The 14232-nt window shown below is 37.1% G+C and overlaps 1 protein-coding gene across 3 annotated transcripts in view; it reads right to left on the bottom strand.

Annotated features, from left to right (window-relative positions):
• The window catches only part of GALNT13 (polypeptide N-acetylgalactosaminyltransferase 13), a 456737-nt gene that overhangs the window by 137839 nt on the left and 304666 nt on the right, over nt 1-14232 (bottom strand). For all 3 annotated transcript variants that reach the window (XM_030580270.1, XM_030580269.1, XM_030580271.1), the window contains exon 7: nt 12945-13062. In XM_030580270.1, coding sequence (XP_030436130.1) covers nt 12945-13062 — 118 coding nt within the window. The remainder of the gene's footprint in view (nt 1-12944; nt 13063-14232) is intronic.

The following is a 14232-nucleotide window of genomic DNA, read 5'->3' on the forward strand; positions in this document are numbered from 1 at the left end:
GACATCATAGCAGAATTTTCAGAAACCTTCATGATCCATCACTAATTTCGAACACTCAGCAGCGACCTTTCACTGATATGCCTTGCACACACCATCCATCCAGCCACTTACTGCTCATCCCCTACTATGAAGGCCCTTCACCATTTCTTCCATAACAACTTCCTCAAGGTTATTTCCATTTCTATGCCTAATGTGACCAAAGTTCATAAGTTTGTATCTGTTGATTATCAACATCAGGGTTTGCTTCTCTCCAATAATATTTCTAATATAGGCATTAATTCTTTTTTTCCCATCCAAGATATATGCAAGAGTCTTCACCAGCACGTTTCAAAAGCTTCAGTTTTCTTCTTATCAGCAGCATTAACTTCCCACTATGCACATCCATAAATTGCTATAGAAAAAGTTGGCCTTTTCATCAGTCACATCTTTGTACATTTTGAGATGTCAGAGTTTTCCCACACTTTCCTAAAGGAGGTCAGCCCAAATGTTCTTCTGATTTCTTCAGAACTGCCGCCTTGGTTGTATAAATATGATCCCAGATAATTAAATTCATACCTCTACAGCTTGTCCATTAATTGTAATGTCTGCTCGTATTCTGCTTTTGTTAGTCATGTTTTGTAAAGGCACGATGCTATAAACAGTACTGTTTGAAGCTAAGAGGGGAATCAAGTCCACAATCAAGAGTCCTCAACTGAGATATCCCCGCTACTGGTGTCAGACAGCTTTATCCAAAGAAAATCTAAGCCAAACTCACCTGCGTGCTAGGGTAAGAAGTGTCCTTTCAGATGTTTAAAGATAATCACAAACACCATGAACTGTACTGGGAAGCAAATAAAAATCCAATGCAAAACTTTGTCTATTGTTGTATTCTCATTGCTGCCTCACCTCCTCTTGAGAGGCAGGCAGCTGGATTCCACACTGTCTGAAGTCTCTTCTGGTCTACAATATAGCCCTATAGTGTTTCATCCTGAAGGTGACAAAGGTGTGAACAGTGACAATGCCGATATTAGGAATGATTGCAGTTGCAGATGATAAAAGACATTTTGGGACAGGGCTGCTAAATGAGAACAGCATGGAACCAAAGCATCTCAGAATGCAAACCAATTTGATAAAAGATGTGCACACCTTGCTGATAAATGATGGATATCCTGACTCATACCACTACTTCGTGTTTTCTCCTTCCACAAAGCAGCATTTCTGTCTTGTCAAATACCAACTCAAAGCAAGTTCACTTACATTCAGGTCCCAGTGTTTGGTTGCTGGTGTGTATATTGCAATCTATGGATACCCAGAAGTGAAATATCTCCTACACCCACTTGTCCTTTATAGCATAAATTACAGTGATCTATTTAAAGCAAGTCACGTGATTTGTTCCATTTTTAAACCACCCTTATAGTTGCTTAGAACAGCAGTGATACTATTGGTCTTTGTGTTGAAAACTGCACTGCAGGTAGACTATCCAGGTCTGACAGTATAATCATAGTTTAGGCTGCTATAGAATTCTCTAGCAGTTACCATGGATACTTAAACTTGACAATTTAATAAAAATTCAGTGCATATTTGATGTCTGGTAGATCACATTGGGGCAAGCAAGGCACAGTCTGCTTCTTACTTACCCATCTGTTGATACAGCTGCTTTACGAATTAACCCTTCTAATTCCCAACCTTTTAGAACAGAATCATTTGATTGCATACAATGGAGTTTATGAGAAATAACACTTCTGAATTGTTGGTGAGAGCCTCATTCTTGAAGTCACAACTCTACTGCATGCTTAATTTCTCTTTTCATGGTGAAAAATGTATTTTTATAGCACAACCCATGACTTTATGAGTTTATAATTAATTTTATTTTTTATGTTTTAGGTTACGATTTCAAGAGATCTGGCTAGTGAAAACATATTTTATATGCAGCAGTAATCTGTTTCACAGGATTTTAGAAAGGGAAACTAATACTTCTTTTTTACTTGAACATGTTTACACGTATTGATGGTTCAATTAGATCATTCATCAGTCACAGTTTACACTCAGGCATTGAAATAATCACAGTACAAAAAGACTTGTTTTCCATCACATGAAAATGACTATAATCAATACAAGAAACAGCTGCCTTGATAAGGAAATATGTAGAAAATGTATTTGAAAATAGCCATTAATAATAATTAAAATATGCTGTAATAATGAAATTCGCTATTTCAATCCCTTTTGATACTTGTAGCTAACTTCACAAAAATGAATCTGAGGATACAGTATAGATAACGGTGCATAAATTTACATTCAGAACAAATGGAGCTTAGGTGCACAAACCTTACTGCATGCCCAAAGGAAAGCGCATAAATAAGTGGAAGTCCTGAGTACATGGATGTATATTAAAGCATGTAAGCACATGTTCAGTGCATTCTGGGTACAAACTGTGCTCCTAAAATTAGTCAGCAGAATTGAACACTTATGGAATATTGAAAAACCCTTTGGGCTAGTTTTTCAGAAAAACTGTTTGGCAGGTGCTTAGAGACTCAAAATTACACAAACACTTAAAATAATTTTCAGTGTCACCATCTACTTTAGTTTTACTTCTGAAAATAAGTAAGCATGCATGCAACTTTTCCAGCCTCACTATGAGTTACACTGGCTCACATTATTTTGTCCATAATTATATAGTGCAGCTTAGATCTTTTAGACAGCTAAATCAGTGACTCTGCCTAAAATAGTGTACTTAAATATTTAAATCACCTGTGTAATCACTGCATTTTGCAAGTGCAAAAATAAAGGCTGAGATAAAGTCAGGCTAAGGACCTGGAATTATTAATGCTTTCTGCACATTGGGAAAAGCATTACACATATTATTCGACAGTTGTATCAGGAAAGCAAAATCCAGTAAAGTGGTGCAAGCTAAGAAGTGACATATAAAAGAGACTGAACATGGCACAACTGCCAGACACATCCTCGGGCATCTGAACAGTGGCCATGTATTTTTCAGTGATTACCATAGTTAGGCATATAGTAAATGGGGTGGGTTTTGGTTATGCTGACCCCCTCACTGTTTTTTTTCTGGAAGAGGCTCTATTCTACAGTGCTGTAGTACATAGTGATTTTGATGACTGTTAAAATGTGAGTGTTTCTTAAGGCGGAGAAGTACTACCCAAGTAACACAGCTGAATTTAACATGCTTTCCCTTCATTGATTTATTTGGATTTCTACAATAATAAAGAAGGTGTCTATACAAAGCTTGAGGTGCACACAATACTAGGTACAAAAACAAGATTAAACAATATCTTATTCTCAACAAAGTATGAGTTTAGCTTTCTTTGGCCTTGACATGCTCCATTTTTCTAAAGGACAACCCCTTTTCCAGCTTAAACTCCTATTTAATGCTCCACTCACCTCAGAAAAGCCCACCTACTGCTATTGAAAGGTTCTTTTCCACTATGAGGGGACTCTGGGCATTCCCTTATGGAAAATAACCCCTACAGAACTGAATAAAAAATGAAAAATATTTGAAACATCCTATAGAATGAGGGAAATAAATCCTTGCTATAAAATTCTTTAGAATGTATTTAAAAAAAACCCAAAGAAAGAATGTAATGCAGAATAAGATCCTAACAGGCTTTAGAATAATTCCTATAAAAAATTATTAAGTGTCTAAAAAAAACACTGGTGGTTTCATCCTTACTAAATTATTTAGAACTTTTTCAGAAAGGTTTCAATTATGCACTTCGGCCAGTTACACTATTTAGGTGCTTAATTACACCCACCTGACTGGTTAAAACACCTTTTACACCACTGGACGATTTACTCCTGAATGGCTAATGTTCCACTTTATTTTTACATGGTGCAGTGAGCAAAGTGAAAAATTAGCAGCTCCCAAGCCTTCATTGTATGCAATCCTCTTGTAACCATAGCATGCTGTTTTACAGCCCAAGGCATTTAGTGAAAGATGAATGTGACAACTCTTGATGTGCGTACTGCTTCTTTAAATCAGTATCAAGAAGCTATACAGGAGACACGTGGGTAAAACTACAGGCATAAAATGTACACTACAGCAGAGAGACAGAGGGGACAGATTTAGGAATATTTTCTTTTATTAGACTAAAGATCTTTATTCGTTGTTAAAAGGAGATACTGTGTCATATTTTGCCAAATTGTCATTGTTATATGACTTGCTACAAATAAAATCATTAAAAAGAAAGTAAAGATCAGTAGCACTGCTAAAAGATTATATCGATTTATTTGAAAATACAAAAATCATATTTAGTAACTTGTATTACCATTGTCTTGTGGAATATTTTATGTGGAGTTGTGTGACTGTTTTCCTAACAGAATAGATACACATTTCATTAAGTACCATTAATCTGTATTATCTGAGCCAAGTCTTGTATTGTTACTGCAAGTAATAAGGGAAATAAGATGGCTCCAATCTGCATATTTGTGGAAATGAAAACTTTGTGGAACCATTCCATTTGCACACATACACTCCACAACTCAAGGATCTCTGTACAGTGCAAATACTCCAGCTGGGTGATTCAATATACTAAATATTAATGTCTACTGATTACACTCCTAAGCCTTTTCTGAAGGGAATGAAAACACTAATGCCAGTTCCTCATCCATCAGGATAAAAGCAGGTTATTGAATACTGATGTGCCTTCTTGAAGCCAGTTGGATAGCAGAGAAATCAGCTTACAAATTAGCTGCAATATCTAGTCTAGATTTACAGTGAACAGTATTGAGTGAGAAAGGAACCATATAATCCAATTAATCCATTTAATATTTGTGCTCATAGATGATACCATCTTCTCTAGGAAGTGGGTGTGCAGGCAATGGGACTCTGGAAAGCAGTTGTAGACATCAGCCCAAAAGGGCAACTGTAGTTTGCGAAACTTTATAACAATTAGAGAAACTTACAGGAGATATTCAGGAATCCTGATCCTTTTGTGTTTACATTCCTAGGATGGTGCCTTCTTAGTCAGAAGTCATACCAAGAATATACAGTTTGTTCTAGTGATTTGGGAAGTGAAGGAGCCTCAAGATACCCTTTTCCTCTCAACTTGAACGTCAGATAAAAAAAGAGAGGTATTAAAAAATCTCAGAGATTTCAACAACGTCAATTGTGTCTGACTCCTACTCACAATACTTTTCTCAACAAAATGGTCAGTTTTCAGAATGGAGAAAGGTAAATAGTGGTGTCCCCCAGGGATCTGTACTGGGCCCAGTCCTATTTAACATATTCATAAACCATCTGGAAAAAGGCGTAAACAGTGAGGTGGCAAAATTTGCAGATGATACAAAACTACTCGAGATAGTTAAGTCTCAGGCAGATTGCAAAGAGCTACAAAAGGATCTCACAGAACTGGGTAACTGGACAACAAAATGGCAGATGAAATTTAATGTTGATAAATGCAAAGTAATGTACACTGGAAAAAATAATCCTAACTACACATACACAATGATGGAGTCTAAATTAGCTGTTACCACTCAAGAAAGAGATCTTGGAGTCATTGTGGATAGTTCTCTGAAATCATCCACTCAAAGTGCAGTGACAGTCAAAAAGCAAACAGAATATTGGGAATCATCAAGAATCGATAATAAGACAGAAAATATCATATTGCCTCTATATAAATCCATAGTATGCCCACACTTGAATACTGTGTGCAGATGTGGTCATCCCATCTCAAAAAAGATATATTGGAATTGGAAAAGGCTCAGAAAAAAGGGCAACAAAAATGATTAGGGGTATAGAACAGCTTCCATATGAGGAGAGATTAATAAGACTGTGACTTCTCAGCTTGGAAAAGAGGCGACTAACAGGGAATATGATAGAGGTCTATAAAATCATGACTAGTGTGGAGAAAGTGAATAAGGAAGTGTTATTTACGCCTTCTCATAAGATAAGAACAACGGGCCACCAAATGAAATTAATAGGTAGCAGGTTTTAAAAAAACAAAAAAAAGTATTTTTTCACACACAATGCACTGTCAGCTTCTGGAACTCCTTGCCAGAAGGTGTTGTGAAGGCCAATATTATAATGGTGTTCAAACGGGAGCTAGATAGATTCATGGAAGATAGGTCTATCAATGGCTATTAGCCAGGATGGGCAGGAATGGAGCCCCTAGCCTCTGTTTGCCAGAAGCTGGGATTGGGTGACAGGGCATGGATCACTTGGTGATAACCTGTCTGTTCATTCCCTTTGGGGCACCTGTCATTGGCCACTGTCAGAAGACAGGATACTGGGCTAGATGGACCTTTGGTCTGACCCAGTATGGCCGTTCTTATGTTCAGTTTTGAAGTTTTCTGACTATAATACAGGTTCCTGCAGCAAACTTCCTGCTTTATTGTCATATTCATCATGCTTCTGGTTGGTAAACACACATTGGACAGAACAATCATTAGTCTATCTTTGACTTCCTGCAGCTTTTGAAAAATGTTCTTATCCATCACAATTTTTTTTTTGAAGTTTTGCTGATAATTAATACACACTGAGCTTCAGCAGGAGCTACAGCCATAGTCTTTGGTAATAAAAATTCTGCTAAGGGAATAATATTCCCACATCCTAGCCTTCAGAATAATTCACTTTCAAGTGGTCTTGTTTCTATTTTATGCTCTATAGGATCATTATCTGACAAAGAAACATTAAGGAAACTGTTTTCATAAAGCACCTTTGAGACTCAAATGTCTATACCAAGAATAACAATATAGTGTTACTTTACAATATAGTTTACATCATTACTTTAATAATGTCTCAAGTGCACAGTAAGGAACAAACAAACAAACTAAAAAAAACCCCCCAAAACGTAAGTGCTCCTTTCATCTGAGAAGTGTACAATATGCATACTATGGAGTGCTGTAGCAGATCGAGCACTCACTGCCTCCTGCTGGTCAGACTAGGAATTAGCTCATCAGCCTCAGAGAGCCTCCTGCTGTCTGGTGTCTTGCCTGCCTCAGGCCCCATGTCCTCTTGCCCTTCCCCAGCCCCAGCCCTGCTCCGCTTCTGGTACCCTGAGCTCCCAGGCAGCTAGGCCTTTCTCCCTCCAAGGCTGGAGAGAGTCTGAGTCTACCACTGGCCCTGCAGCTCTTTTACAGGGCCCAGTTTGGCCCTGATTGGCTGCCTCCCAGCCTTTTCCTATTGGTGCTTCCGTCCCAGCCCTCTCCCAGGACCGGCCTTTAACCCTCTCAGGGCTGGAGTGAGGTGAGCACTTCACTACAAATGCATTATTGCGTTAATAAAATTTGGCTCTCTCTCTTCAAATTTTTTTGTAACATCTTGACTGCTTCATCTGTACATTGTGGCAATCTTTTGTTCATTCAGATCTAAAAAGGCAATCTGCTTGGCCATGTCAAACATGGCTGTAGGGATGCTTTTTCTAGAGGGGGATTCCAACATAGCCATGATGTTTTAATCAATTGGTACAAGCCTGAATAGGTCAAATGAATTGTTAGAATTCTCCACGTCTATGTCAGAAAGGGAAACAATGGATGGCAGTAAGAGATTACCATAGGCAAATTATTAAGGATGTTCATTTAGGAGAAAAAGACGCACACAAGAAAGAGTATTAACTCCATGGAGGCTGTGGGAAAATAGCGAAGTAACATGAAAATCATGTAAAGCATCTATCAAACCAAGAGTACCAAAAGTGCATTTGCACTAGGACTCTGCATTTTTTGTTCATTGTGCACCAACGCAACTCGGGCCATGGTTAGAAGAGGCAATGACAAAAATGCCTGAATGTGCTATATTAGTGCTTCCACTGTTGCTAGCACCAGTGGAGCTGAACTGGGGCTGGAGAAAGAGTGAAAAATGTTGACAAGCCCTCAAAGTTGCCATCTATTTCCAAAATGTATTATATGCTGCTTGAAATTGGAGCTTATAAAGATGAAGCACAACAGAATAATATGCACTGTGACAATATTATCTTGAGCGTAAAAATCTTCTACACAAAAGGGAATGGAGTGCTTTATGAAAGAACAGACAGACAGATTCCCAGTTCTGTAACTGATAAGTAACAGCTGGTAGGTGTCAATGGGCATCTATCGTCATCAATAAATTTTGCAGTTGAAGAATTAACAGGTGTGAGTCAGCACAAGTTAACTAGTTTCTCCCAGCATTGCAGAATGAATGGCAATACCTTCATATGTACTAGCATACACTTTTCTAAGTGTATATGAGTTGAGGTAGCCCCAAGACTTATAAATTTTATCCATTCTTAACTTCAAAAGGGAAAAAAAAATTTCTTTTTCAAACTGTCTTGATTATTGGTAGATCTGGTAGAAAAAAATGTCTAAGTTTCAATTTTTTTGACAAAAGACAGAGAGATGGGGATAAATGTTTTGGGGAAAAAATTCATGAACATTTTCCCAAAATTTCAACCCATTTTAAGCATATGCTTACATGCTTTCCTGAATGGACTGTTTGACTTCATTTGGACTACTCAATACTTAAATTCTTTCACTGAAGCTATGTTGATTTACCCCAGCTGAGTAGCTGGCCCTCAGAGTAACTCTTTTTGAGTTATGCTTATGAAAACAAAAGGGTAGCCAGAATTTTGTTTTTTTATATCCAAAAATGTGTATATTTGTAACCTTTCATGACTCCAGAAGAGCTGAAGTGATTTTTACTATCTAACTTATAAAATGTTTACCTTTGGGAAGAGAAGCTACCTCTAAAACATCTGCCCCAAAGGTGACTGTTTTGTTATGATCTTAGATCTGACTTCTCCTTTCTTAAGCCTTTCATTTTCCTCTCTGTCTTTGTGGAGACAAACCCTCTTAAATAGATATATAACTCTGATTTGGGGCCTGATCCTTTGGAAGCCCATTGTTCTCAGTCCCTTTTGTCAGAGAGATGGACAGACACTGTAATCTGATTTTCAAAGGTAATGAGTATCCCCAGATCCTATTCAGTTCAAATGCTCAGCATTTCTGAAAATGTCCTACTGTTTGAACATACAATGCTCACCTCTTCGTAATCACCCAGTTATTGTTCTTCATAAAAACATTCTATGGAGCTTGCTTCCTCTCCAATGCTGCAATCTAGGAGTATAAAAGGGATGTACAGGGCTAGTGAAGATTTATCCCTTAAATTTATTCATAAGAGTGGTTCCTCTGAATGTCCATCATAGGACAATAGTATAAAAAGGGATTGTTTGGTAGTAGGTTTTGAACTGCTTACCATTAACTTTTAGATCCTAGCTAAAACTAAGCTTTGGGACATGTATTCCAAAAATAACAACATAATTAAATAGTATGGCATCAACCGGTAAAAGCCAGAAAATTGTAACTTTGGACAGACACTCCATCTTTACATGAGGTTGTGTGTCTGTTTTCAGCTTTAAGTGGGGAATTTCAATCACAATTTTTAATTTCCTACCTTCTGATAGCAAGCGTGTCATCATTAACATTATTCAAGCCTACTGCTTATTATGAGTTGGAACTATTTAAAATCCAAAAAGAACTCAATGACAGGCACCTGTAGGTCTTGAGATACCCAGAATACAAAGTATTATATTCAGCATAAATTCCTGAAAGAATAACATGAGTCTATAATCAGAAACTTTCAAGAGGAGAGCCTATATAGAATTCTGAACACTTCCTTGACAAAAATACATCCTGATGGAATTCTCTAGAGGGAAAGTCCACCAGAAATTTGAGGACACATGATGTGCCAACACACATTTCTGCTAGATGACACAAAAGCTTCAGATGATGAAATATTCTTTTAAGAAAATGAACAAACATTCATCACTATCCTTGGCTAGTTGTTTTAGCAGACAGGCCAAGCATTTCTCAGGTGAGGAGACTAAACTTCGCTCTCACCATAAAAGGTAATCCCTCCAGAACAGGTAGAGCGAGGCACATTACTGAGCTAGCATAAGTAAATGCTGTACTCATTTTGTGACTAAATACTGACTCAAGCCACCATAGTTATCAGTATGGCATCTTCCACAAAAACACTTGCATCAAATAAATACTGTAAACCCTGGTACCATTATAGAAGACTTCACCTGCTGGTACTTGTACCATGGTAGCTACATCACTAGTTCTCAAGAGAGCTGGTCAAAAAAATGCAGAAAACTTCATAGAAAAAAAATTGAAACTAGAAATGTTTTCACCAGCTTTAGTTTTTAATTTGTTCCCACTGGTATTTTGTTAATCAATTCCTGCTTGATGTCTAAAAATTTGTTTTAATTAGGTCACTCCTTTTAAAATTTAAAGGCTCTGAATACCGAGAAATAGCATAGTATTAATGCTTTCCATTTCCATGGTAGTTACGTTGCACTGAAAACATATTATTTTATTTCTATTCTTGATACCTTGCTCTCTTATTAGGTTGCTGCTTATTTTTCAAACTGGTGATTTTTCTTGAAGTTTAAATGTCTTCTGAAGTAAGACATGAAATAGCTTTTTCTAATGTGATGCCTGGAGAGTTCATCAGAAAATTCGTAAGCTTATTTTGCCCAGTTTTAATGAGTGAGGAAGGATAGATCTGTTTGTGAAGCTCCCTCTTCTCCTTACTACAAGTGCATATTTTATAACTAGCACTTGCGTTACTGTTATTGACCATTTCAGATATTTTGAAGTGACATTTTTAATCTGAATTTGGAATATAGTGTCTAATGAAAGAGTCCTGCAATTGATATAACATGGGCCAATGCTGAGGTCTTTACATAGAAGAATTCCTAAATGGGAACAAAGTACAAATTGAGCAAGGACCTCATGGTGTGACTGTATATGTCTAAAGAAAGTATTAAAAGGGGAAAAAATGCTATCAACAGATGCTCTGCTCCCTAGAGAATGGAATATTCCATGACCAGCCAACTCACATCACAAACCTAAACACACAGGGTGAAATCCTGGCCCTATTGAAGTCAATGGGAGTTTTGCCCTGGTCCCATTGAAGTCAATGGAGCCAGGATTTCACCTGATAGGTAATCATGTTCTTTAAAACAATTCTCAGTTTAAATAGGGTTATACTTCCTAAGGGACATGTTAGGGAAAGAGTTATTGTCTAGTGCACTATGGTTCAAAGCAGCTAAATGCTCAGAGTTCTTGACCTTTGTCTGGGTAGATACTATGGGATACCCCAACTGCCTCCCAGGGAGCTGGGAAACAACAAGGCAAGGTAGAATCAGCAAAGGATGGAGAATACTACATTTAAGACATTAAGCCCCTGAGAGCAAGTTTTTATAATACAGGGCACTGATTCAGGTAAGCACACACTTTAAGTCTATCTTGATTGAAACTGGTTCTTAAGTATGTGCGTAAAGCTAAGTGTATGTGTATGTGCTGTCCTGAATTGAATACTACACTTTTCTTGAGAGGCACAGATACAATATGTGTGGTGGGCATGGGGGCGGGGGAGGAGCGGAGATTGCAAGGAATTGTAAATTATTTCATTTTTTGCACTTAAAAAATTTCTAAGAATCTGTACATAGAAAATGCAAAATAAAAAATGGAGAATTATGTACAAATCAAGGCCTGAGGGTTCAATATTTTTGTTAACAGGAGACAAAAGCATTTATCAAATGTCTAGGATTTGAACTTAAAGGAGTTAGATGCTGCAAGATGAGGGCTAAACAATTTCTTCAGGTTTCCTTCTTGACAGTATATTACAAAGGGAACCCTGGAGAGAAGCTTCCTCAATAACAGGACAGAGTCCTTCTCAAAGACAATAGACGAAATGCCATGAAATTAGAACTACAATAGGTAGAGTCCTGCAAATCCGCACGTATCCGCAAAAATGGTCTGCGGATAGGATGCAGAGAAAAATTTTGTATCTAGAGCCCTGCAAATCTGAATATCCATGGATCATTTTTGCGAATTGGATGCAGACACAAATTTTGTTTCCGTGGAAGGCTCTAACAATAGGCTTTTTCTGGACAATTATAGACTATTGTGTCCAGGTTCATTGGGACATGGTTTAATTCACATCAAAAATTTTAGTTTTAAAATGCCTGTTCTGTGGGGTTAAGATTGCTCATCATAAATGGCAGACATTCATTTACTTTTATACCCAGCAAAAAGTGAACTGAATTAACAGGTACGTTTAAACATGTGGGCACACCCACACACAGTATTACATCTGATACTTTAAAGCAAAAACACTCAAGGCAAAAGAAGCTTAGAAAAAAATCTCTATCCTTCTACTTCATTGAACAACAAACAATATATGCCTTCACTATGTAGTTAAGATACTGCCAAAGCCTCAGCTTATTTCTTCTAAAAGTAATAATGTCTGCTTGACAAAACTTTAGTGTTTTATGCAGAGAAAAGGGATGTATTTAGTTTTATTTTGCATACTACTTTGCCTTGTAAAGACGGCAATACATCATATGATATTAAGTCATTTTTCACATCCTTCCTAATAATTTATTCATCAAAGCCACAATTTTCCAATCTTCCTTTGATTTAAAAAGGTAATTTACAAAATAAATGCATTTCATTTTATTCTTGTCAGGGGCAAAATGCCTCTAACTGATAGAAATCAAGTCACTATTCTGCAGGATATGAAATTCCTTAGAGAGCATGGCTCTCATATGTAAAAAGAATAGAAATCCTAGTCATAGCTTGCAAATCCATGATAATATACATAGTTGAAAGCTTCTGTTGAAAAGCCTAGTTGGATTTTCAATACTGCACACTTCTTTACTTAATTTATGTCAATTGGCACCCCTACTGTTTCAATGAAAGCCCTGGGTTTTTAATATAAATATATTAGTAAACCTTATGATAACTTTAAAATCATTATCTAAAAATCTTTCAGAGCAATGATAAATGTTGCATGTGGTAGAAAAAGAACCCCAAAAACACTACCACGAGGCATCTAGTTATTTTTTGAATTTTAAAATAATCCAGAACTTGCATTTTAGCTAAAACAAAAGTGCCTCATCTGCAATGTACATGTCATTATAGTATAACTGTTGGTTGTCAGAAAAATGAAGTAAAATGGGAATTACCCTAAAAGACATTTCAAGATTCTCTCCACCCCAGATATCCATTCCTGCATCGTAAGTTCCTATCTCTTCAAAGTAGTTTCTGTCAATAGAAAATAGGCCACCAGCCATAGTAGGGGTCCTAGTTGAAAACAAACAGAAATAAAAAAAGAAAAAAGAAATAAAAGAAAAATACCTTTTGAAAGACACTGAAATGTAATAAATGATACTATAGCACGTCTCCAGACCTTTTGAATATAAAAATATATTCTAAATACATTAATGAAAATATATAAAAAAATATGGTTTAGAATGTCTAAAGCTCTACTCCAGCTGTGGGCCAAATAGTGCAGTTCTTATTCAGGCAAAACTCCCACTGATAACAGGAGTTTTACTGAGTAGGAACTGCAGCATCACTCTGTACGTGAAATTCCACTTAATATGATGCACCTAAAAAATCAGTTTAAATGGATGGAATATTGGCCTTTTGCACCTGGAATAGCAGTTTAAATCCAATCTGAAATGCTTAGTGAAGAGAGTTTAATGCCTTTAACTCTTCCCTTAGAGAGAGACTAAATGTTCATAAAATTACCAGGCATAATCTCCCTTAACAGGATTATAAATCTTTACAACAGGCAAATCCAATCAGAGTGCAAATTTACTATGAGTAAAAATATTCTGTTTCCCTGTAAAGATTTTTTTAGAGTTTAAATCTACATTAATGACAAATGTTCATCTGAGATAATATAAACATACATTATTGAAACGGTACTAATTTCAGGCTTCACAGACACTTGGCTTTGGCCTTCTCTTACCATCAGAATAAAGGCTGAGATAATTTCATAATCAATGCTTTTATTAGTGCATCCATAGTACTGTCCACCTAAATACTAGTGCACAGCTAAGGGGGGAGGACAGAACTAGCATGGAATCTAAGTTAAAACTTGATCCTACAAACATGACTATGAAGAACTTTAGTCATATGCTCCAGTATTTCAGAATAGCGCCTTTATGTTCTATATTCTCCCTCATTGAAAAATTGGCCCTCCACACTTTAGTTAATCCATTTGTAAATTCCTTAGGGCGGGATTGTGATCTGTCCTTACAACACCATCCAAGGGAGTAAGAAGGTGCAAGGCACTGCGTTAATCCTCTGCATGGGTTATCTACATGGAGGGGCAGTGGGGGAAGGAGAGCAACTATTGTGGAAATGCTATTCCACTATTGTATAGATGGGCAGGCACGGGGTGGGGAGATTGGCAGTGTCTTGGCTCTGAACCTCTCCTGGAATCCACTAGTCAGCAGATTCGAG

The sequence above is a fragment of the Gopherus evgoodei genome, chromosome 11 (assembly GCF_007399415.2).
Source record: "Gopherus evgoodei ecotype Sinaloan lineage chromosome 11, rGopEvg1_v1.p, whole genome shotgun sequence".
NCBI lineage: Eukaryota > Metazoa > Chordata > Testudines > Testudinidae > Gopherus > Gopherus evgoodei.